The sequence below is a fragment of the Ochotona princeps genome, chromosome 15 (genome assembly GCF_030435755.1).
Source record: "Ochotona princeps isolate mOchPri1 chromosome 15, mOchPri1.hap1, whole genome shotgun sequence".
NCBI lineage: Eukaryota > Metazoa > Chordata > Mammalia > Lagomorpha > Ochotonidae > Ochotona > Ochotona princeps.
The window spans coordinates 50,914,823-50,937,267 of record NC_080846.1 but is presented as its reverse complement, the minus strand read 5'-3'; the positions used below and the strand labels follow the sequence as shown (position 1 = coordinate 50,937,267).

General features: G+C 51.8%; 2 protein-coding genes across 4 annotated transcripts in view; one reads left to right on the top strand and one right to left on the bottom strand.

Moving 5' to 3' along the window:
• Nucleotides 1–15,969, bottom strand: part of CSAD (cysteine sulfinic acid decarboxylase) — a 27,857-nt gene extending 11,888 nt beyond the window's left edge. The window contains exon 1 of the mRNA XM_004583187.4: nt 15,830–15,969. The gene's annotated coding sequence lies outside the window, so the exon portion shown is untranslated. The remainder of the gene's footprint in view (nt 1–15,829) is intronic.
• Nucleotides 15,170–22,445, top strand: ZNF740 (zinc finger protein 740). Of its 3 annotated transcripts, XM_058673804.1 has the most exons (8): nt 15,171–15,427; nt 16,251–16,553; nt 18,350–18,509; nt 18,665–18,814; nt 19,146–19,235; nt 19,972–20,095; nt 21,117–21,235; nt 21,995–22,445. In XM_058673804.1, exons 3-8 carry the CDS (start codon nt 18,465–18,467, stop codon nt 22,082–22,084), a joined length of 618 nt encoding a protein of 205 aa, XP_058529787.1. In that variant the 5' UTR covers nt 15,171–15,427; nt 16,251–16,553; nt 18,350–18,464; the 3' UTR covers nt 22,085–22,445. The 3 variants fall into 3 exon arrangements, with proteins under 3 accessions (XP_004583243.1, XP_058529788.1, XP_058529787.1); XM_004583186.2 differs by lacking the exon at nt 18,350–18,509 and having other exon boundaries at nt 15,170–15,427; XM_058673805.1 differs by lacking the exons at nt 18,350–18,509; nt 18,665–18,814 and having other exon boundaries at nt 15,170–15,427.

Below are 22,445 nucleotides of genomic sequence, written 5' to 3'. Positions count from 1 at the left end.
GCCAGGGCAGAGAGGGCAACCAGGGCAGCCCAGCAGGCTGGCTGGGCAGAGTCAGGAATCGGGCCAGGCTGAGGATCCAAGGATTCACGTTCCGCAGGAATGGGAAGTCACCCTGAGAAGACCTGCTGAGAGCACAGCTTCTGGGACAGGGGTCTGGCGTAGCAGTTAAGCTGCCTGTGTCCCCCGTCATAGGGGATGGGTTTGAACCCCAGTTCTGGCTCCTGACTCCCACTTGCATTGGTGATGGCTCAAGTGCTTGGGGTTCCTACCACCCACACGGGAGTACCTGAAAAACCCTGTTCTGGCCTGGTCCAGCCCCAGCCCCAACCATTGCAGCCATTTGGAGAGTGAACCAGCAGGTGAAAGATCTCTCTCTCTCTCTCTCCCTCTCTCTGTAAATCTGTCTTTTTTTAAAGATTTATATATTTTTATCAGAAAGTCAGATATGCAGAAAGGAGAGACAGAGAGGAAGATCTTCCGTCCGCTAATTCACTCCCCAAGCGGCCACAAGACCTGGAGTTAAGCCGATCCGAAGCCAGGAGCCAGGAGCCTCATCAAAGTCTCCACGCGGGTGCAGGGTCCCAAGGCTTTGGGCCGTCCTTGACTGCTTTTCCAGGCCACAGGCAGAGAGCTGGATGGGAAATAGAGCAGCCAGGACATGAACCAGCACTCACATGGAATCCTGGTGTGTGCAAGGCAGAGACTTTAGCCACTAGGCTACCACATCGGACCCTGTAATCTGACCTTTCAAATAAACAAAATACATCTTTAAACAAAGGGTGCAGAACAGAGGTAACTGGATGGATAGGAAAATGGTCATTTCTTGGGAACACATCTCCAAGAGGAGCTCTCCCGAGGTTGCCTGGCACTTTGAAGAGATGCTGGGGCCCAGGCCCAGTGGCGTGGCCTAGTGGCTAAAGTCCTCACCTTGAACGCGGGGCATCGGTTCTAATCCCGGCAGCCCCACTTCCCATCCAGTTCCCTGCTTGTGGCTTGGGAAAGCAGTTGAGGACGGCCCAATGCTTTGGGACCCTGCACCCACGTGGGAGACCCAGAAGAGGTTCCTGGTTCCCGGCTTCGGATCAGCACGCACCGGCCGTTGCGCTCACTTGGGGAGTGAATCATTGGATGGAAGATCTTCCTCTCTGTCTCTCCTCCTCTCTGTACATCTTACTTTGTAATAAAAGTAAATAAATCTTCAAAAAAAAAAAAAAAGAAAAGAAAGAGAGGGGCAAGCACCGAGTCCTGGGGGACACCCCCCCAACAAGTGAGGGAACAGGAAGGTTAGCTAAATCAGGGAAGAGAACTGGTGGCCCATCATGGCTGCTCTGATGGAGTGCACTGCCAACTCGCCCTGGGGGATGAGGGGAGGTGCAGACCCCAGGGACTGCCCCCAAGAGTCCTGCCTGCCCTTGACCTTTTCTGGAGCGACCTGAACGTGGGGGAAATGGGAGGCGCTAATCTGGACCTCCAGGACCTTCGCCAGTCCTCGCTCCAGCTCTCCTAACCATAGAGAGGGAGGCAATGTGGAGGACGAGAGCTGGAGGGAGGAGAGAAGCCACCACAGGCCACCCTCCGGACACAATCTGCCTCATTCTAACCTTCTGTTTCTCACCATTCCCGAGGCATGGCTGCCCGTCCCTCACTCCGCCACCTCTCCAGGAGGCAGAGGGGATGGGCCCAGTGCCTGAGTTCCTGGGAGACTGAGAGTGAGCTGCCAGTCCCGAAGTGAGCCCTACCCCAGCCCTGGCTATTACAGGCAACTGGAGAGTGAACTGGCAGATTGCAACTCTCTCTGGCTGTCTTGCCTTTTAAATAAATAAACCTTTTCATGTCATTATTAAACAAAAAAGCAAGGCCATTAACCCACAAGACAAAATAATAAGCAAAGAAGCCCCTGGGTGAGAAGATGCTGATATCATCAAATAGGATTTGCTTTAAAATGTCACTGGCTCCTGGCTTCGGATCGGCTCAGCCCCAGCCGGCCCTGCTTCCCATCCAGCTCCCTGCTTGTGGCCTGGGGAAGTAGTCAAGGACTACTATATATATATATGTAGGAGACCGAGAGAAAGCTCCTGGCACTGGATCAGCTCAACCCTGGCCACTGTGGCCGCTAGGAGAATGAACCAGCAGTTGGAAGACCCTCCTCTGTCTCTCTTCTCTGTAAATCTGAATTTTCAATAAAAATAAGCAAATCTCTAAAGTCTGTGGGAAAATGGACTTAAAAGGGTAACGCACACTTTCCATTTTGAACATTTCAAAACTCCCTGTTATGGTCTTAATTCTCTTGGGTACACACCAGTTACTGGAACTCTAGGTCATATAGCAACTAGGAGTGACCTTTAAAAAAATCGATTGATTTATCGACTTATTGATTTGGAAAACAGAGAGAATGACAAAGAAAGAGAGCATGAATCTTTCACCTATAAATTCACTCTTTAAATGCCTTCACTAAGCAGGACTGGGCCAGACTGAAGCCAGGAGCCAGGCACTGCAGCTGGGTCTTTCACATCGGTAAAAAGAATCCAAAGAGGGCCAGAGTAGCAGCTCTATCAGCTAATCCTCCACCCTGTGGCTCTGGCATCCCATATGCGTGCTGGATCTTGTCTAGGCTGCTCCAGGTCCATCCAGCTCCTTACTTTTTACACGGGAGGCATGAAAGATGACCCAAGTCCTAGGGACCCTGCATCCACCTGGGAGACCCATTAAAGACTCCTGGCTCAGGCACAGCGCGATAGCGTAGTGGCTAAAGTCCTTGCCTTGCATATGCCGGGATCCCATATGGGCGCTGGTTCTAATCCCGGCATACCCGCTTCCCATCCAGCTCCCTGCTTGTGGCCTGGGAAAGCAGTCGAGGACAGCCCAAAGTCTTGGAACCCTGCACTCGCGCAAGAAGCTCCTGGCTCCGGTTTCAGATCGGCTCAGCTCCAGCCGTTGTGGTCACTTGGGGAGTGAAGATCTTCCTTTCTGTCTCTCCTCCTCTCTTTATATCTGCCTTTCCAATAAAATAAATAAATCTCTTTATTATTTTTTTAGAGATTTATTTGTTTTTATTACAAAGTCATATATACAGAGAGGAGGAGAGACAGAGAGGAAGATCTTCCGTCTGATGATTCACTCCCCAAGTGAGCCGCAACGGGCCGGTGCATGCCGATCCAATGCCGGGAACCAGGAACCTCTTCTGGGTCTCCCACGCGGGTGCAGGGTCCCAATGCCTTGGACCATCCTCGACTGCTTTCCCAGGCCACAAGCAGGGAGCTGGATGGGAAGTGGAGCAGCCAGGATTAGAACCGGTGCCCATATGGGATCCCGGTGCGTTCAAGGCGAGGACTTTAGCTAGGCCACACCGCTGGGCCCAATAAATCTTTTTTTTAAAATCAGCTTTTAAAAAACTAAAAAGAAGCACCTGGGCCCTCCTGCACTTCTTCCCAGGCGACCGAGCAGAGAGTTGGATCAAAACAGTGCAGCTGGGACTCGAACCAGTGCTGGGATGTGGGATGTGGGTGTCTGAGGCACAGGCTTCACCTGGTGTCCTGCAACACCCACCACCATGTCCAAGCTGTTCCGAAACCATCTGTCTTCCAAAGCGGCTGGATCATTTTACATTCCCACTCGCAAGGCGCAAGAGCTCCAGTTTCTCACACCCTTGCCCACATGTTCTGCTTTTTTTATCACAGCCATCTGCATCTTCCATTTTGGTAGGGACTGCCAACACCCACCAAGGATGAACCAAGGCAGCAAAGCACCTGTACTCTCAGCCTTAGCACCAGACATGCTCCTAAAACTCACAGTAAAAACTGCTCTCTTGAGCCCAGTGTGGTAGCCTAGTGGCTAAAGTCTTTGCCTTGCACACGCCAGGATCCCATATTGGTGCCGGTTCATGTCCTGGCTGCTCTACTTCCCATCCAGCTCCCTGCCTGTGGCCTAGGAAGGCAGCTGAGGATGGCCCAAGGCCTTGGGATCCTGCACTCGCGTGGGAGACCTGGGAGAGGCTCCTGGCTCCCAACTTTGGACTATAACGGCTGAGCTCTGGCCGTTGTAGCCAGTTGGAGAGTGAACCAGTAGATGTAAACTCTCTCCCTCTCTCTCCTCCTCCCTTCCCCATCTCTCTGTAACTGACTTACATAAATAAAACTTAAAAAAAAAAATAAGAAAGTTGCTCTCTTGCTCTGACTGGTAAAGTCAGGGCTGACTCCCCACTGGGGGAGGCAGACACGTGGCACCTTGGTTAGGATAGCAGTTGAAGTATCTATGTATCATATTGGCGTGTGTTGGTTCCAGTTCTGGCTCCGCCTCTGAGTCCAGCTTCTTGCTAGTGGCACACAGAGGCAGCAGTGATGGCTGCCGTCAGTATAGGAGACCCAGCCTGAGTCCCAGGCTCCAAGCTTCATTCTAGCACAGTCCCCTAGTTGCTGTGGGCAACTAAGGAGTAAACCAGAACACAGGAGATCTCTATCTCCACCTCTCTGCCTTCCCAACAAAACAAATCAATATTTCTAAAGGCTGAATGGCTTTACAACAACAGACATTTAGTTCTCGCTCGTGATTTAGAGTGGAGGTGGTACCAGCCACTCCCCTGAGTCCCAGGCTAGGACACGCTGTTCTCCTCACCAAGTGGAAAGAACAAAAAACAAAACAAACAAAAAACAAAAAAACAAAAAACAAAAAAACCATACGCCAACTCTGAAAACTGCTGCTCACCCCAAGCAAGCAGCACAGCCACTCACACCGCATTGATCTGGGACACACAGCAAAGGCCTCCTCTGGCAGCAGGTAGAATAGGATTGCCCCTACTCCACGCATGCCTCCCACTAGAGGGCGCTGCAGAGAGCACAGCAACAGGTGAAAACCTCAACTCCAAAGAGACACTTGGCAACCGCCCTGGGAGGCGTTTGGGATTCTGCGGCTCTTCAGTCTGCACTGGCCCACTTCACCCATCTATAGCACCAACCTCACCCAGCAGATTGCCTGCACCTGAACTGCTGGTCTAGCCTCTCCCTCTCCCTCGGGCACTGATGGACAGGTGGATTGATACAGATTTTGAAAGACACAGACAGAGTTAGACAGAACTCCCATCTGCTGGTTCACTCCCCAAATGCCCTCAAGTGCCAGGAACCCAGGACTCCATCCAGGTCCCCTACATGGGTAGTGGGAACCCAATTATTTGAGGCCTCAACAGGGTAGGCAACCAGCAGGAAGCTGGCGTCAAACACTGGAGGTGGGTGTTCGATCCGGCACTCCAACATGGGACAACAATGTTCAACTGACGCCTTACCTGCAACACCCATAACCTGCTCGGCTGCCCCATTCAAAATGCGTTGTTAGAGGCTCTTTCTCTTTTACTTTTTTTTTTTTTTAAGATTTATTTTATTTCAAAGTCAGATACACAGAGAGGAGGAGAGACAGAGACAGACTTTTTTAAGAAATGTATTTCTTGGGCCCGGGGCGATAGAGTAGCCATTAAGGTTCTCGCCTTGAATGTGCCAGGATCCCATATGGACACAGGTTCTAATCCCGGCAGCTCCACTTCTCATCCAGCTCCCTACTTGTGGCCTGGGAAAGCAGTTGAGGATAGCCCAAAGCCTTGGGACCCTGCACCCACATGAGAGACCCAGAAGAAGTTCCTGGTTCCTGGCTTCAGATCAGTGCAGCTCCGGCCATTGCAGAACTTGGGGAGTGAATCATCGGATGGAAGATCTTCCTCTCTGTCTCGCCTCCTCTCTGTATATCTACCTTTCCAATAAAAATAAATAAATTAAAAAAAATAAAATAGTTAAAAGTAGGGTTAGCGTTGAGGCATAGGAGGTTAAGCCACCATCTGTGACACCAGCATCCCATATGAAAACTGGTTCAAGTACCAGCTGCTCCACTTCCCATCCAGCTCCCTGCTTGTGGCCTGGGAAAGCATTCAAGGACGGCCCAAAGCCTTGGGAACCTGCACCCACTTGGGAGACTCAGAAGAAGCTCCTGGCTCCTGGGTTCAGATTGGCTCAGCTCCAGCCATTGCGGCCGCTTGGGGAGTGAACCATCGGATGGAAGATCTTCCTTTGTGTCTCTCCTCCTCTCTATATATCTGACTTTCCAATAATAATAAATACATCTTTAATTTAAAAAAAAATTCACTGCCCAAGTGACTGCATCGGCCAACCGGAGCTGAGCCAATCCGAAGTCAGGAGCCAGGAACTTCTTCCTGGCTCCCACGTGGGTGCAGGGTCCAGTCTTTGGGCCGTCCTCAGCTGCTTTCCCAGGCCACAAACAGGGAGCTGGATAGGAAGTGGGGCCTCCAGGATTCTAAATGGCGCCCATATGGGATCCTGGAGTGTTTAAGGTGAGTTCTTTAGCCGCTAGGCTATCATACCGGGCCCCTACATTCCATAAACTTTTTGAAAAGTTCTTCAACAGATAACCAGACCGAAAAACTGGTAGTCAACTAGTCTATGAAACAGGCAGGAAAAAAGTGAATTACGTAGGGTAATTCACTGCTAACATGTAAACATGTGATATTCTGCAGCACACTGGGTGAGGGTAGCTTCAAGAATGGCCTGGTGTGTTCTTTAGGACTAATTTCATCACAAAAATTTTAAGAAGGTGGAAACTAAAATGTAACATTGTTTTATTTTTATAACATTTTAATTTTGAATTTTGAATTATGTGGTACAGTTTTGTATAGGCTGGGAATCCCTCCCAAACTCCCACCGTCCGACAGATTTTCCCCATTTTATTACAATGGTGCAGTCCTTCATAAGAACTTATTTCCCCTGCTTTTCAGTCTGTACAGCCCATATGCAACAAATGCTGCAAAACCTGCCATTCCAGTGGGGACCAATGGTGCCTCTCTAGCTTTTCGGGTAAGCATGGATCCCTGATCGTCATCATACGAAGAAAGAGAAGCATCTGTATTGGCTGGCTTAGCGATTGCTTGAAGAACTGTTGTGGGGTAGGCAGCTAGTTCAGATCTTGGAAGCCACTCCCCCCCCCACCTAGGTGTTCCCCCCGCCCACCCATCATTACCTGGAACCAGAGAGGGGACAGTACTGCATTGTTGTGTGACCACGCCCCTCACAAGCCCTATGAAGGCTCACGCTACGGAGGGGCTCGCCCTCTTGGTCCTGTGCCTCCATGGCTCTCCACTCCCGACTGTTGGCCTCCCCAGCACCTGCTTACTCGCTGGCTTCCTGCAGACAGGATCCCCTGAGCATGGCCCCTGTCGGTCTGAATTCCTCACCCTCTGTTCACTGCTTGGGCAAGACAGTGAAGATGTTAATGCTAAGATGCTTTGTTGTTTAAGACTTATTTTATTTCTACTGGAAAATCATATATACAGAGAGGAGAAAAGACAAAAAGGAAGATCTTCTGTCCGCTGATTCACTCCCCAAGCAACCATAACGGCCTGTGCTACACCGACCCTAAGCCAGGAGCTTCTTCCAGATCTCCCTCATGGGTGCCAAGGCTTTGGGCTATCCTCAACTGCTTTCCCAGGCCCCAAGCAGGGAGCTGGATGGAAGGGGTACCACCAGGATTAGAACCAGCGCCCATATGGGATCCCAGCATGTGTAAAGCAAGAACTTTAGCCCTAAGTTACCACGCCGGGCCCCATGCCTTGTATTTCTATTGTGTGTACTTTCGAGAGTTCCAGGAGAGATAAGGGCTAGCAGTAGTGGAATGTGGGGAGAGAAGCCAGGGAAAAGTGAACGTCTGTAGTGTTGTAAGTGTGCCCAGATTATTTGCTGTAGGTCACTTAGGATAACTGATATCGCTGGGGAAGCTGGAACATAGGTCTTCAGTTTAATGGATGGACTTCAGGATAATGACCATTTATTTCTCTTGGGGTTTTGATCATTTGGACTTGTGATTTGCTATTTCTAGCGGGCCCTATTATAATCAAATCTGGTTAATAAAGATCCCTTAATACACCCTAGACTTGCCTGGTGTGATTTTGCTCACACCCTGTAACAGAACGATCCAACAGTGATAAACACCTTGCACTAAATAAACAAATCTTTAAGAAAAAAAAAAAACTTTTTAAAAAAATATTTATTTATTTTTATTACAAAGTCATATATACAGAGAGGAGGAGAGACAGAGAGGAAGATCTTCCATCCGATGATTCACTCCCCAAGTGAGCCGCAACGGCCGGTGCTGTGCCAATCCAAAGCCAGGAACCAGGAACCCCTTCCAGGTCTCCCACACGGGTGCAGGGTCCCAAAGCTTTGGGCCGTCCTCGACTGCTTTCCCAGGCCACAAGCAGGGAACTGGACGGGAAGTGGAGCTGCCGGCACCCATATGGGATCCGGGTGCGTTCAAGGTGAGGACTTTAGCCGCTAGGCCACGCCGCCGGGCCCAAGAAAAAAAAAAACTTTGAGGGGCCTTCCTAGTGGCTAAAGTCCTCACTTTGTATCCACTGGGATCCCATATGGATGCTGGTTCTATCCCGGCAGCTCCACTTCCCTTCCAGCTTCCTGCTTGTGGTCTGGGAAAGTAGGTGAGGACGGCTCAAAGCCTTGGAACCCAGCACCCACATGGGAGACCTGGAGGAAGTTCTTGGCTTCTGGCTTCAGATGGGCTCAGGCCTGGCTGTAGCAGCCACTTGGGGAGTGAATCAGCAGATCTGTTCTGTCTCTTCTCTCTGTAAATCTTACTTTCCAATAAAACTTAAACACATCTTTTTTTTTTTTTTTAAGGGGGGTTGGGGAGGCAAACGGTAACTTTACAGTGGAGGAACCTGTGGAATACTACCCTATCCTAGTAAACACAGCCAACCCCTCCAGGAAAGAGGGCAGACCCACATCACAAGCCTCCCAATGAAAGGCACTGAGAAAAGGCACCTTGATTTGTCAGCCACAAGCGCACAATCCTTCATTAATTCAGTACGGCAGCACGTGGATCTGAACAAAGGGGCACCCTACAAAACGATGAGCCTGAATTCTACTCCTTCAGGGCCATGAAAATCAAACACACCCCAGGCTCTGTTCCAGGCAGAGGGAGCTGAAAGGACGGTGCAATTGGCTCTTAAACAAGGAAGGGAAAAGCTGCTGTAAAGAACATCATCTGGGGGTAGCACTGAGGCACACAGGCACGGTTCAAGTCCCAGGCGCTCCATTTCCCAAAGAGCTCCCTACTAATGTGCCTGGGAAAGCAGCGGAACATGGTCCAACTGCTTGGGCCCCTGCCCCCACGTGGAAAAAGTTGCTGGCTCCTGGTTTCTGCTTCGCCCAGCCCTGGCTATCACAGCCATTTTGGAGACTGAAAAACATGTTTTCTCTTTCTCTGTAACTCTACTATAATATTGGGCCCGGCGGCATGGCCTAGCGGCTAAAGCCCTCGCCTTGAAAGCCCCGGGATCCCATATGGGCACCGGTTCTAACCCCGGCAGCTCCACTTCCCGTCCAGCTCCCTGCTTGTGGCCTGGGAAAGCAGTTGAGGATGACCCAAGGCATTGGGACCCTGTACCCGCGTGGGAGACCCGGAAGAGGTTCCTGGTTCCTGGCTTCGCATCAGCGCGCACCGGCCCGTTGCGGCTCACTTGGGGAGTGAAACATCGGATGGAAGATCTTCCTCTCTGTCTCTCCTCCTCTCTGTATATCCGGCTTTCCAATAATAATAAAATCTTTAAAAAAAAAAAAAGAATACTATAATATTGGCCCAACACGGCAGCCTAGTGGCTGAAGCTCTCATTTTGTATGTGCCAGGATCCCACATGGGCGCCGGTTCATCTACCAGAGAACCCACTTCCCATCCAGCTCCCTGCTGGGGCCTGGAAAGGTAGTCAAGGATGGCCCAAGGCCTTGGGACTGTGCACCTGCGTGGGAGACCCAGAAGAAGCTCCTGGTTCCTGGCTTGGGATCTGTTCAGCTCCAGCTGTTGCGAATGCTTAGGGAGTGAACCAGCAGACGAAGATCTTCCTCTCTGTCTTCTCCTCTCTGTAAATCTGACTTTCAAATTAAATAAATAAATCTTTAAAAAGATATTATAACACTATCTGATTACTGAATATATCATAAATGTTAGTATTCTATCAGTGTTAAATTTCCTAAATTTGATCATTGTGGTTACCAAAAGAGAGTGTTCTTATTGAAGGTCAGGGGAAAATGCTAAAACATGACCTGTGGAGAAGCAAAGTGTCTATAATTTTGAGAAGGTTCAGAAGGATGATACTATGTGTATACATCTATAGGCAATTTTTAAACACTGTTTATAAAAAATAAGACTTACATACTCTATAAGGTTGTTTTAAAGCAGGGGTAAGAAATCTCCTTGCCAAGTGCCATGCAGACAAAGACAACAACATTCATCGATTATACAAAGTCACCAACTTGGGGCCCGGCGGTGTGGCCTAGCGGCTAAAGTCCTTGCCTTGAACGCCGCGGGATCCCATATGGGCGCCGGTTCTAATCCCGGCTGCTCCACTTCCCATCCAGCTCCCTGCTTGTGGCCTGGGAAGGCAGTTGAGGATGGCCCAAGGCTTTGGGACCCTGCACCCGCGTGAGAGACCTGGAGGAAGCTCCTGGCTTCGGATCGGCATGCACCGGCAGTTGCGGCTCACTTGGGGAGTGAATCATCAGACGGAAGATCTTCCTCTCTGTCTCTCCTCCTCTCTGTATATATGACTTTGTAATAAAATAAATAAATCTTTAAAAAAAAAAAAAAAACCAAGTCACCAATTTTAAAAATGAGCCTACTCACTGGCTCGTGTCCCGGCAGCTCCACTTCCCATCCAGCTCCCTACTTGTGGCCTGGGAAAGCAGTCGAGAACAGTCCAAAGCCTTGGGACCCTGAACCCGCGTTGAGAGACCTGGAAGAAGCTCCTGGCTCCTGGCTTCAGATTGGCTCAGCTCCAGCCATTGCAGCCACTTGGACACTGAATCATAGGACAGAAAATCTTCCTCTCTGTCTCTCTTGCTCTCTGTATATCTGTCTTTCCAATAAAAATAAATAAATCTTTAAAAACAAAACTGAGTCCACTGAGCCAGGCATGATAGCCTAGTAGCAGAAGACCTTGCCTTGCAACCACTGTGATCCCATATGGGCGTCATTTCATGTCCCGGCTGCTCCACTTCCCATTCAACTTCCTGCTTGTGGCCTAGGAAAGCAGTCAAGGATGACCCAAATCCTAGAGACCCTGCACCTGTGTGGGAGATCCGGAAAGCAGCTCCTGGCTCCTGGCTTCGGATCAGTACAGCTCCGGCCATTGCAGAACGTGGGGAGTGAATCATCAGACGGAAGATTTTCCTCTCTGTCTTTCCTTCTCTCTGTAGATCTGTCTTTCCAATAACAATAAATAAATATTTTATTTTTTAAAAAAATGAGCCAACTTACTTTTATTCAATTTTGAGTCCTTCCTGCAATTATCTTGGCAGGGCCTGACAAACCCACTTCATGAGCTTTGTATGGCCCATGGGCAGATGTTTCTGACCCCATGCCACCCCACGTGACCCCAAACCTGCAGGTTTCCCACACCCAGCCCTGTAGAGGCGCTCAGTCTACTCATAATAATGTGCCACTGTTCAATTTCAGAACATCTCTATTCCCCCTAAGAGAAACCCGAGCCCTCCTAGCAGCCACCTCTTACCCATTAAAAAAAAAAAGACTAAAAAAGACTCCAAAAATATTAACTGTAATTGTTTCCTGGGTGTTGTAATTGTGAGTGGTTTCAGTTTTCTTATTTATACATCTGTATTTTCTTAGAACTTCATAAGAGAATTCCCTATGACTTAGGTAGTTAAAATAAATGTTATTTCTAAGCAACAACCACCAAGTTAAGGAGGAAGTAAGGATCACAAGAATTCCAAAATACAGAAATCCCCAGATGCCAGGAATGTCCCCTTGCGCATTGTGCAGTTTCCCAATTCCACCACCCACTCTCATCAGAGGGCGAACAGCAAAGGAAGTCAGCCCCCGCTGCACGCATTACACAATCCCCAGCCCGCTGGCGACCAGAGAGTCCTGCTGGTTCCCCAAAAGTCGTGAGTCCACTGCTTCCGGTCTGCCTGGCACTGACTCCAGCTGCTGTATCTGCCTTTCGGGGAGCCAGGTCCACTCAGCAAAGGCTCCACAACCCTCCACTGCCCAGGCTCCTGGAGAAGCGGTGCACAGGCTCTGCAAGGTGAGGCCAACCAAGGGTGACCTTGAAGGAGCAGACTGCTCAGACCCTCCTTGGGGCAAGAGACACTGGACTAGGAAAGGACAGCAGGGGCCATTAGCACAGTGTGTGTTGAGGCGCCTGAGGGAAGAGTGAGTCAGAGAAAGTTCCCCCATAAGGGAAAGGGGCTGCCTGAGGTGAGGGCTCCCAGCACCTGGCTCCCCGTGGGAAAGTGGAAATGTTGACTCCCAGGTCATCTACCTGTCAACAAGCCCCAAGGACTTTCACAGCCCTCCTTGCACCAAGCCATAGACTTAGTAACCCATCCCCCTAGCCCGATGCAGGAAAGCACCACACACAAAACAAGGACCCCTCCGCACCTACAACATGGCTAGCCTCCATCTTCCGCACCGTCTTCTTCCCTACGCCAAGGCCCTGCACAGAGGCATCCAACACAACGAGTGTGGACTCAACCTATATTGACTGAAAAACTAGCTACATTCCACTCACAATTCTTCACCATCAAGAGCCGGTTCTTTCTCCAGCTTTCTCTCCTTCCACATCACTTCACCCTTACTGCAGGACTAGAAATCAGCTGGGAACCAATTATGCATTCGCCTTTCCAAAGAGGACGAAGATGACTGGGGAGCAGCTAGCAGGCTGATTTTCAAACTTTTGGCTAGTACCTCACACACATGACTACGGCTTTTTAAGTTTCACATTTCTTAGTATTCCCCAAAGCAAAAATAAATGAAGATAAACTGAAAACACACAACTCTTAAGAATATCAGGAGAGTGTGTAAGAGATCTTTTTGTGATTTCAAGGTTATATGTCACAAAAATCCAAAAGCTATAGCAAATGCGACAACAGAAAACTTTAAAATTTTATAAGGAAGGTCACTATTAAAGTAGTTAAAGATAACTCATGGATTTTTTAAATTATTTATATTTATTGGAAGGGCAGATTTTTAAAAAAAGATTTATTTTATTTTTATTGGAAAGTCAGATATACAGAGAGGAGGAGAGACAGAGAGGAAGATCTTCCATCTGATGATTCACTCCCCAAGTGAGCACAATGGCCGGTGCTGCACTGATTCGGAGCCAGGAACCTGGAACTTCCTCCAGGTCTCCCACGCGGGTGCAGGGTCCCAAGGCTTTGGGCCATCCTCGACTGCTTCCCCAGGCCACAAGCAGGGAGTTGCATAGGAAATGGAGCAGCTGGGTTACAAACTGGCACCCATATGGGATCCTGGTGTATGAAAAACAAGGACTTTTGGCCACTAGGTTCCCATGTTGAGCCCACCACATATGTTATCTACAAATGCAAAAATATATATGAAAATGTTTATCATGAGGGCCCAGTGTGACAGCTCAACTGGCTAATCTTCCACCTTACAGTGCAGGCATCTTGTATGCACGCCGGTTCATGTCCCAGTTACTCTACTTCCCTTCCAGATCCCTGCTTGTGGCCTGAGAAAGCAGCAGATAATGAAGAACCATCTCAAGAGGCTCCTGGCTTGGGATCGGCTCAACTCTGGCTGCTGTAGCCATTCTGGAAGTGAACCAGCAGACAGAAGATCTTTCCCTCTCTTTCTCTCTGAAAATATGCCTTTCTGATAGAAAGAAATTAAATCTTTTAAAAAAAAAGGCAAAACTGGTAGTGAAATATCAGCCAAAATAAACAAAGTGGAATAAATAAAACAGTATATAATGATTCTAAAAACATGAATTGACTTACTTGTCTAAAATACACCAGAAAGCATGTTACAGGCATTCAGTACAACATGTACTGAAAGAAACAAATTGTGTGTATAAACACAGGTAATTCTGGGGATAACTGTTATGCTAATTTGTGAGAATGCTGTCTGTTAAGGACCATAGGCCAACGACAGAGAAAGAGACCATTCTCTGCCTTTTAAATTTTTGCATTTGATTTGTAAACATAAGCACAAGCTTATTTTTTAAGAATTTCGAAGTTGAGGCTGGCATTGTAGCACATCAGGTTAAGCCACCAGCAGTGGAGGTGGCATTCCATACAGGCAATGGTTTGTGACCCTATTGCTTCACATTCAGCCACCTAACGGCCTGGGCAATATGGCCCAAGCGTTCTGGGGCGCTGCAGCTACGCAGGAGACCTGGATGAAACTCCTGGCTTCCACCTGGCCCAGCCCTAGCTGTGGCTGCCATCTGGGGAAGAATCAGCCAAAGACCCCTCTCCCGCTCTGTAACTCTAAGTAAGTAAATAAATAAATAAATAAATATTTCTTTATGATGCTATTTCTCCTTCTTCATTTTCTCTCAATTTTCCCCTGAATCTAAGCTCACAAGGAAGTTGCCTTCAATAACCAAAAAAAGTGGAGCAGGAGGCAATGCCTTTTGCATCATTAAGATCTCATTCTGCTCTCACGGTTAATCACCCCTTCACTTCACAAGCTGCAAGCCCCTACGGCAGCAATGGGGGCTCCAAGGGAAAGGGAGGGCTTCCTTTCCAAGGACAATGCCACCCCTAGCTGGACCCAAGGCTAGAATTTGAAGGCCCTTGGGAGTGACTGAGTCTCCCTCCCTGGAGCCTTCACTAGGCAGGGAGTCGGTGAGGCGGTGAAAGGAGAGCTGCGCCTCCGGCCTTCCAGGGCCTCGAGGTGTGAAGAAAGGCGCCCACCTCGAGGCTATAGTTCGTGTACAGGACACAAGGACGCCCATAAAGGTCAATTCCTGGCCACGACTGACATGCCCGCGACGGGAAGCCGGGACCCACACAGCCTCGGCCCGCGTGTTGGAACCATTTTCGGCTTCTGCCGGGGGAGAACGTCCACGAGCATTTCTTCAGAGTCTATGCGAGCTCAACAAGCACCCTCAACTTGGAATTCCTTAGAGGGAACCCTGGTTCTCTGCCCTCAGTCAAGATGGCGGCGCCGGCTTCCTCTCCCCGCGCAAGGGCGCACGCGCGCGCCCCGGCCCGGGCCTGCTCCCCTTTCATCCTCCCGCGCGTCGGCCTTGCCGGCCCTGCCTCCTCGCCAGCCTCGCCAACCTCGCCAACCTCGCCAACCTCGCCAGCCTCGCCAGCCTCGCCAGCCTCGCCCCTCGCCCCGCCTTTCGGGGCGTCCCCTCCTCCCCCCGGCCCGGCCTGGTCCCAGAGCCCTCCGAGCCCGGAAGTGGATGTGGCTGCTCGGTGGCGAGGCCGGGGGGTGGGGAAGAGGAAGTGCTTCCGGGGAAACGCGCCCCGGGTTGGTGTTTGTAAACTTGCCTGGGTCCCGGCGGGGGCGGCGGCGGCGGCCGCCGCGGGGCTTGGCAGGGTGTGCAGGGGTCTGGCGGAGCTGCCGCGCGCCGTGGGGAGGCCGCGCCCGGCAGGTAGGAGCGCGCGGCGTGGCACAGGGCACCAGGCAGCGCCTGGGCAGCTCGCAGGCCCGTGGGGCGCCGCGCACGGAGGGGGAGGGGAGGGGCGCGCGGCGGAGGGAGGGGACGCTCCGGTTTCGGGGTGCAGCGCAGAGGCACCTCTCGAGCTCGCAGCCGCGCACGGCACCCACCGTCTTCACTTGTGCGCGCCCCTGGCCCGGGGCAGAGGGGCGCACTGCGGGCACGAGCACGCACCGGGCGCTCCGGCCGCGCTCGCCCGCCCTCCACCCGATTTCTGCAGCAAGGGCTGCCTGCAGCCGGGCCGTCTTGGGGGGAGGAAGGGCCGGAGGGGGATCGTGCAGCCCCACACCACGCCGGGCCTGGGTGCCCTCCACCTCCTTAGCCACTTCCCCGTACCTTGAGGAGCACGGCTGGGTCTGGTACTGTGGTGGGTTTCTGCCCGTCCAGCGTCCCGGAGGTGACTCCTGAGCTTTCATCCACCCCAATCTGGCCGCTTCTCTAAAGTACAAGGGTGTGCGGGCGCGCCCACTTGGCCCAAAAGAGAAAAAAAAAAAGGCTCTCCGCCTCCTTGCTTCCCATCCCTTCCAAGTGGGCAGACCCGAGCCATTGCGCTGGCTGGCAAAGTTCCTTCCAAGCAGGCCCCAGTTAACTTTTCCTCCCGTGGCCACCCCCTCCTTGCCAAAGAGACCGGATTCTCTTTCTGACCTGGAAAGCCAGCCCTTGCCCCCTAGGTAGCTTGGCAGAATGCACCCAGGTGCGCGTGTTGGTCCGTGTTGGTCTGTCCTGATGTGCCCTCACCCGCCCGGTCTGGTTTCAGGTTTCCAAGAAGCAGTTGGAGAACTTGATCGAGAGAATTCAACTGGAAAACCGGGACTGGCAGACCCTCTTCTCCTCCAGACAAAAGGCAGGACCCAGAGAGAGGCCCCAAGGGTTCTGGGGACACCCATCTACCCTCTTGGAGGACGTGTGCTTCTGTGTGAAGACAAAGGCAGTTCAGTATGGCAGCAGGACCGAAGGGCCAACAGGGAGCTGTCACAGTGCTTGGGTGAAGTGTCTTCGGGAAAGCTGGATCGGGGAGCGCCTGAACTTGGGGTTGCATTGAAAATCCAGCATGGCTCAGGTAAAAAAAAGAAAGAAAGAAAAAAATGCTCTAGAGTTTTCCTCCAGTGGAAGGCCACCCTAGTCCATACACTGTCTGAACCCAGGAAGCCCAGCTGTATGTTAGGCACCGGGGGCAGTTCTAAAGCAAGGAAGAGAGGCCACAAGCTCCTGCCTGCAGGGAGCTTCCGGTTACAGGTGCTGCTGGAACATTCTGGAACCTGCACTGACTCAGTCTACCTCTGGTACATCAGGTGCCTGAGGGACATAAGGGAGTGAGTGGTCTGGCGAATGCTTTGTTTGTTGGGGTGGGTGGGGAGAGTTGTTCTTGTTTTCCAACAGGAATTTGTTGAGCCCGCGTTACATGCAAGTCATGGTATTAGGAAGACAAAGATGAAAAATGATCCTTGTCCCCAGAAAGCTTCCGGGGGAGAGGGTTGCAGAGACAGTCCGCTCGGGGTTTTGCATTCGCTGCACCTCACGTTGGGGCAGAGGTTGTAAATCTGCAGGAAAGTGCCATAGTAGATGTGTGCTCACATGGCAAGAGGCAAGGCTGATGCTCCCACCTGCAGGGGAACAACGAAGCTCAAAAGGTGGCCAGTATTTGGCTAACCAGGCAAGCAGAGAAAGGTTAGGGGAAACCATGGGCAGGGCTTAAGAGAGGTGGGAGACCAGGGGGAGGGTGGGTGGCCAGGAGGAAAGGGCTAAAAGGGGACCAATTGGGGAGATGGAATGAGGGGTGGGAGGAAATTATTTCCTGGAGAAATTAACAGAGGGTGACTGGAGGAAGTGGTTATGCCTCAGGAAGCAGTTAGACTTGACTCTCCACGGAATGGGAATGCCTTGAAGATCACTCCGAGCCACAGAGGCGTTGTGGGGACTCCGTTGGAGAGGGAGCGGCCAGACAGCAGATGGGAAGAGAAGCAGTTTGTACCCCCCTCCAGAGCGCATCCCACTTCCTCCCAGGGATCCTGCCCAGCAGCCTGTCCGTGCTGGCAGCCTGACTCCAGTCATAGCTGGCTTTGCTGCAGCCCCGTGGGAGCACACAGCCTCCTCCTTCCCGTGCAGAGGAGCCTTCTGTTCCGTGTCCTCCTCTTGTAACCCAGGTCTCAGTGCCACATGCACTCTTGCCCAGCCCAGGCATAGTGGGCACCACCAGGCGGTTCATGTGTAACTGACGTTGCCAGGAGAGGTATTTTTCATATAAGGTAATAGAGGCTGTGAAAGGCGGGGTCTCCTGCCCAACATCACACGGCGCTCATGTCAGAGCTGAGGTGTTTGACTCTGAACCTGGGTCTCCCCAATGTCCCTGCACATGGAAGAAGGGGTGCCAATGTATGCTGCTCATCCAAAAGGCAGCTGTATGGATTTGGGAGTTTACTTGACCAACTGTTTGTTACACATTTTTCTTCAGTAAGAAAAGCATATTCTTTAATGGTGGCTAAGCAGTTTGGAAAATGTAACAGTGAAAAGAAACTGTTTAAATGGTGTAGGGAATTTGAAGACAGGTGGACATATGTGCACACCCATGAATGGCCGGGGAGTTGGGGAGGGGGGGCGTCAAGGGAAACTGTATGTTAGATCCCTATGTGTTTCCAGGTGATTTACTTTGTATATCTGCTATAATTGACAGCACTCGGGGAACAATTTTTTTTAATTGGTGAAAAATGCTGATAGAATGTATGATTGGTGGCAGCGAGATCTGCCGCTCAGGAGTGGGCTCAGCAGCAGAGGGGCATTGAGTGCGGACAGCAGAGCCACCCTGAGCCTCTCTGCTTTGAGCGTGTCAGCTGGACAGACCCTCCTACCCCCTCACAGCTGAGAACTTAGGAAAGACCCGCCAAGTGAGACCCCGCCACGCACGCCGTGCCTGGCCCTGTGCTGACGACAGACATGCCCAGAGTGCGTGATCATTGCCGCGCTGCGTGTTCAGATGCTGAGGGATGACAGAATGAGCAGGCGGTTCCGGGTGAGACAGGTGAGGGAGCACTCCGCTAGGAAAGCGAGGTCGGGCAGCGAGGGAGAAGCACGTGCCGCCGTGTAGCAGGTGGAAAGGCAGCTCTGTCGAGGAGGGCGGCCTATTTCTGCCCTGCTCTGCCAGGTGACCTGACACCTCATCTCCTTTCAACTTAGGCAAGTCTCCTGGCTTGTGAAGGCCTAGCAGGTGTGAGTTTGGTCCCTACCGCAGCCAGCAAGAAGATGATGCTGAGCCAGATTGCCAGCAAGCAGGCCGGGACTGGCGAGCGGGCAGGTAGCCCCGATGTGCTGAGGTGCTCGAGTCAGGTACAGCGCTGGAGTCCATCGTGGCACCTGGGGGATGGGTGGCCCGAGCCCTCTGCCAGGAGGCGCTAAGCTCTGCTTCCTCAGTGCTCCCTAAATCAGGGCCATGGGGCCAGGGGGATGAATGAGTGTGGATATGTCAGAGAGCCAGGGAAGAGGTGTGTGTACCTGTGACCCCTCCTGACCCAAGTACAAGGCGAGGAAGTAGTTGGTGCTTTTTCCTAAGCCTCTGGGGCACGTGGTTTACCCTCAGGAGCCCTCAGAAAGCAGCTCTGGTCTCCTCGTCTGGTGTTCCGAGATGGACTGTGAGTTGAAATTTGATTTGTTTTCAAAGGGCCATCGGAAAGACAGCGAGAAGTCCCGGAACCGCAAAGATGATGACAGCCTGGCCGAGGCCTCTCATTCGAAAAAGACTGTTAAAAAGGCAGGTAATGGGGTGGTTCCCCCAAACTGGTACACCCCTCTTCCTACCCACCATGGCTAAGCCTAGAACCCCGCCTGGGTGCTTTGTGCCCTCAGAGCCAGGGTCCCCCCAGTTCCACCATAAGGCGGCTTTGGGAGTTGACCTCTACCTTCACGGAAGCATCCTTGGGCCCGGTGAGAGAGCCTGAGATCCTGTGGCCAAGGCAGGTCAAGTTCATGGTAGAGGGTTGGATTTGAAAACAGAGACAGCTTCCTCTCACCACCAGCACCCCACCCCACTGGTGTATTTATTAGAGGGAATTGGAGACAGATCAGATCTCCATCCACTGGTTCACTCCTCAATGCTCACAAGATCCAGAACCAGGCCAGCTCAAAGCCAGAAGCCTAGGCCTCCGTCTGGATTCTGTCTGTGAGTGGCAGCAGAGACCCAAGAACTTGCCCTGCTGCCACCCGGAGTGTGTATCAGGAGACAGCTGGATTGGAAGTCGACTGGAGACTCAATCCCAAGCATCTCAGGGTATGATACAGTTACCCCAAGTGGCGGCTTTACCTGCTGCACACACCACAGTGCCCTCCCCGCAGCAGAGCTTACCCGTTCCACTTTCTTCCCCAAAGGGTCTCTGAACTTCATGCTGTAGGCATCTGAGAGGATCTCTGTTCACCAGCCAGAGGTGGGCTGGAAGCATGCGGCCCCTCCGGGAAGAGGAGAGCCTTACACTTGCCTTTTGTTGCCCCAGGTGGTGGTAGTGGAACAAAATGGTTCATTTCAAGTCAAGATTCCCAAAAATTTTACTTGTGAACACTGCTTCGGAGCCTTTAGGAGCAGTTACCACCTCAAGAGGCACATCCTGATTCACACTGGTAAGTTTTCTGTTGTCGCTGGAGTGGGAAGGAGTAAAGAGCTGGCATTCTCTGTGTGGCTCTGGTGGGCTTCTGTTTCCTTTATTGAATTGTCTCTTGTCCCTCGAGTATGTTTGACATAGCATAAGGTTTCATATATTACCAAGGTGAAAATCCATGTGATTGGGCGTGGCGCAGTAGCCTAATGGCTAAAGTACTCATCTTGCACGCACCAGGATTCCATATGGGCACCGGTTCTAATCCCGGCAGCCCTACTTCCCATCCAGCTCCCCGCTTGTAGCCTGGGAAAGCAGTCGAGGACAGCCCAAAGCCTTGGGACCCTGCACCCGCATGGGAGACCCGGAAGAAGCTCTGGGCTCCTGGCTTTGGATGGGCTCAGCTCTGGCTGTTGCAGCCACTTGGGGAGTGAATAAGTGAATGGAAGCTCTTCCTGTCTGTTTCTCCTCTTTGTATGTCTGACTTTCCAATAAAAATAAAAGAAAACCCATGTGATCATCAGACAGAAGGTAAGATCTAAGGAGGAGGCTTTTTTTTTTTAAGGTTTATTATTTTACTGAAATAGACAGATCTGTCATCTGCTGGTTCACTCCCCAGAAGGCCATGTTGGCCAGAGCTGGGCCAATCCAAAGCCAGGAGTCAGGAGCTTCTTCCAGGTCTCCCACTTGGTGCCATCCTCCACTGCTTTCCTAGGCTACAAGCAGGGAGCTGGATCAGCCAGGATAGGAACTGGGCTATGGGATTTTGGGCCACAGAGAGGATTAGCCTGCGATAGCACTGTGTTGGCCCCTAAGCTTTTTTTTTTTTGTAAAGGGGGAAGTATTAGAAATGAAGAAAGGTAGTGAATGAATAAGGAAGAGAATTGCACAGTTTGGGGGCTGGCTGTCACTAAGACCAGAAGCTTTGCAGACACCTACCCATCTGTAGTAACTTGAGGGTCTACTCACTGTCGGAAAAGTGACTGTGACTGGAGTGCGTCTCCACCCTGTGGAACTCCTGACATCCAGCCCTCTGCCCGTGCCAGGTGAAAAGCCGTTCGAGTGTGACGTATGCAACATGCGCTTCATCCAGAAGTACCATCTGGAGCGTCACAAGCGCGTGCACAGTGGCGAGAAGCCTTACCAGTGTGAACGGTGTCATCAGGTAAGGCTCACATCTGAACTGCTCCTTCCAGCCGCCAGGCAGCGCTCACTGTAGCCCAGGTCCCTGGCCCCAGGCAGCTGATCACAGCAGAGGATTAGCAAAATAATCACTGTTTCCTTGAGCATAGTGAGAGCGGTTCCTAAAGGAAGCTGTGTCCTCCTTATTCCCTAAGGACACAACAAAGTCCAGGAGCCAGTCCAACTTCAGGGTTGGTGGACTTAGCTAGGAAAAGATAAAATCTTTGCCCTGGAGGTCTGGTCTGCTGAGAGTGTAAGTGCCCCAGCCAAAACAAGACTGGAACAAGAGATGGAAGCTGATACAAGCAGGCACTTCCCAGGTAATCTGCTGGCTCCCAGCCATTGCTCCACACTCATGCATTGCCTCAGCACACCCTGGAATGAGAACTCCAGGAGGGCCAGGGCCTGCTCCTTGGATTCTGCCCTCCACCCTCAGCCCCATCACTACCTGGGGCTGGAGAGTAGTAAGTCCCTACAAATGGAGCAGCTGTTCTGAGGAGGGCTTGCAGCCCCAGGTTCCAGATAATGAGAGATTCAGGACTGGCAGGTCGCTTGCCAGAGCCTACACAGCTGCCAAGGGCTAGAGCCAGGGCCCAGAGCCTGCACCCTTGGCCGCTGTTCCTGCTGTCTGCGCGTGTGCTGAGGGGACAGCTACCGTGGCCCTTCCCTCCTGTGTGGGAAAGGCACTGGCTAACAGGGGGCCCAATCTCTCTCCCAGCACTTACCCTGCCTTTCTTCTCAGTGTTTTTCTCGGACAGATCGATTACTCAGACACAAACGGATGTGCCAAGGGTGCCAGTCCAAGACCTCCGACGGGCAGTTTTCTCTCTAGGTGCAAGGGGCCCTGGGTGGTGGGAGTGACCAGAAGCATCTACTGACGAGTGTATCCCCCTCTGGTCTGATGGTCCCACCACCACCCGATCTGAACCAGTCCCCCTCCTGAAGGAGCGGACCCAGGAGACCAGAGGCGTGGATCAGGGACAGTGGCCCCAGAGCCTGGGCTCTGTAAATAGTCTGAGACTATGAGTATCTCGGGGAAGTTCCCTGCAGCATTCCTGGGTGGCGGAGCTAGTCCCTGCCCCCCTGGCGGAGGCCGGAGATGGGGACTCAAGGTACAGGACCAAGAAGGAAGTGTGGCTCTCACCACCTCGGACTCCAGCTGGCAGCTGAACCAGAAAAGGCTCGGGAGTGGG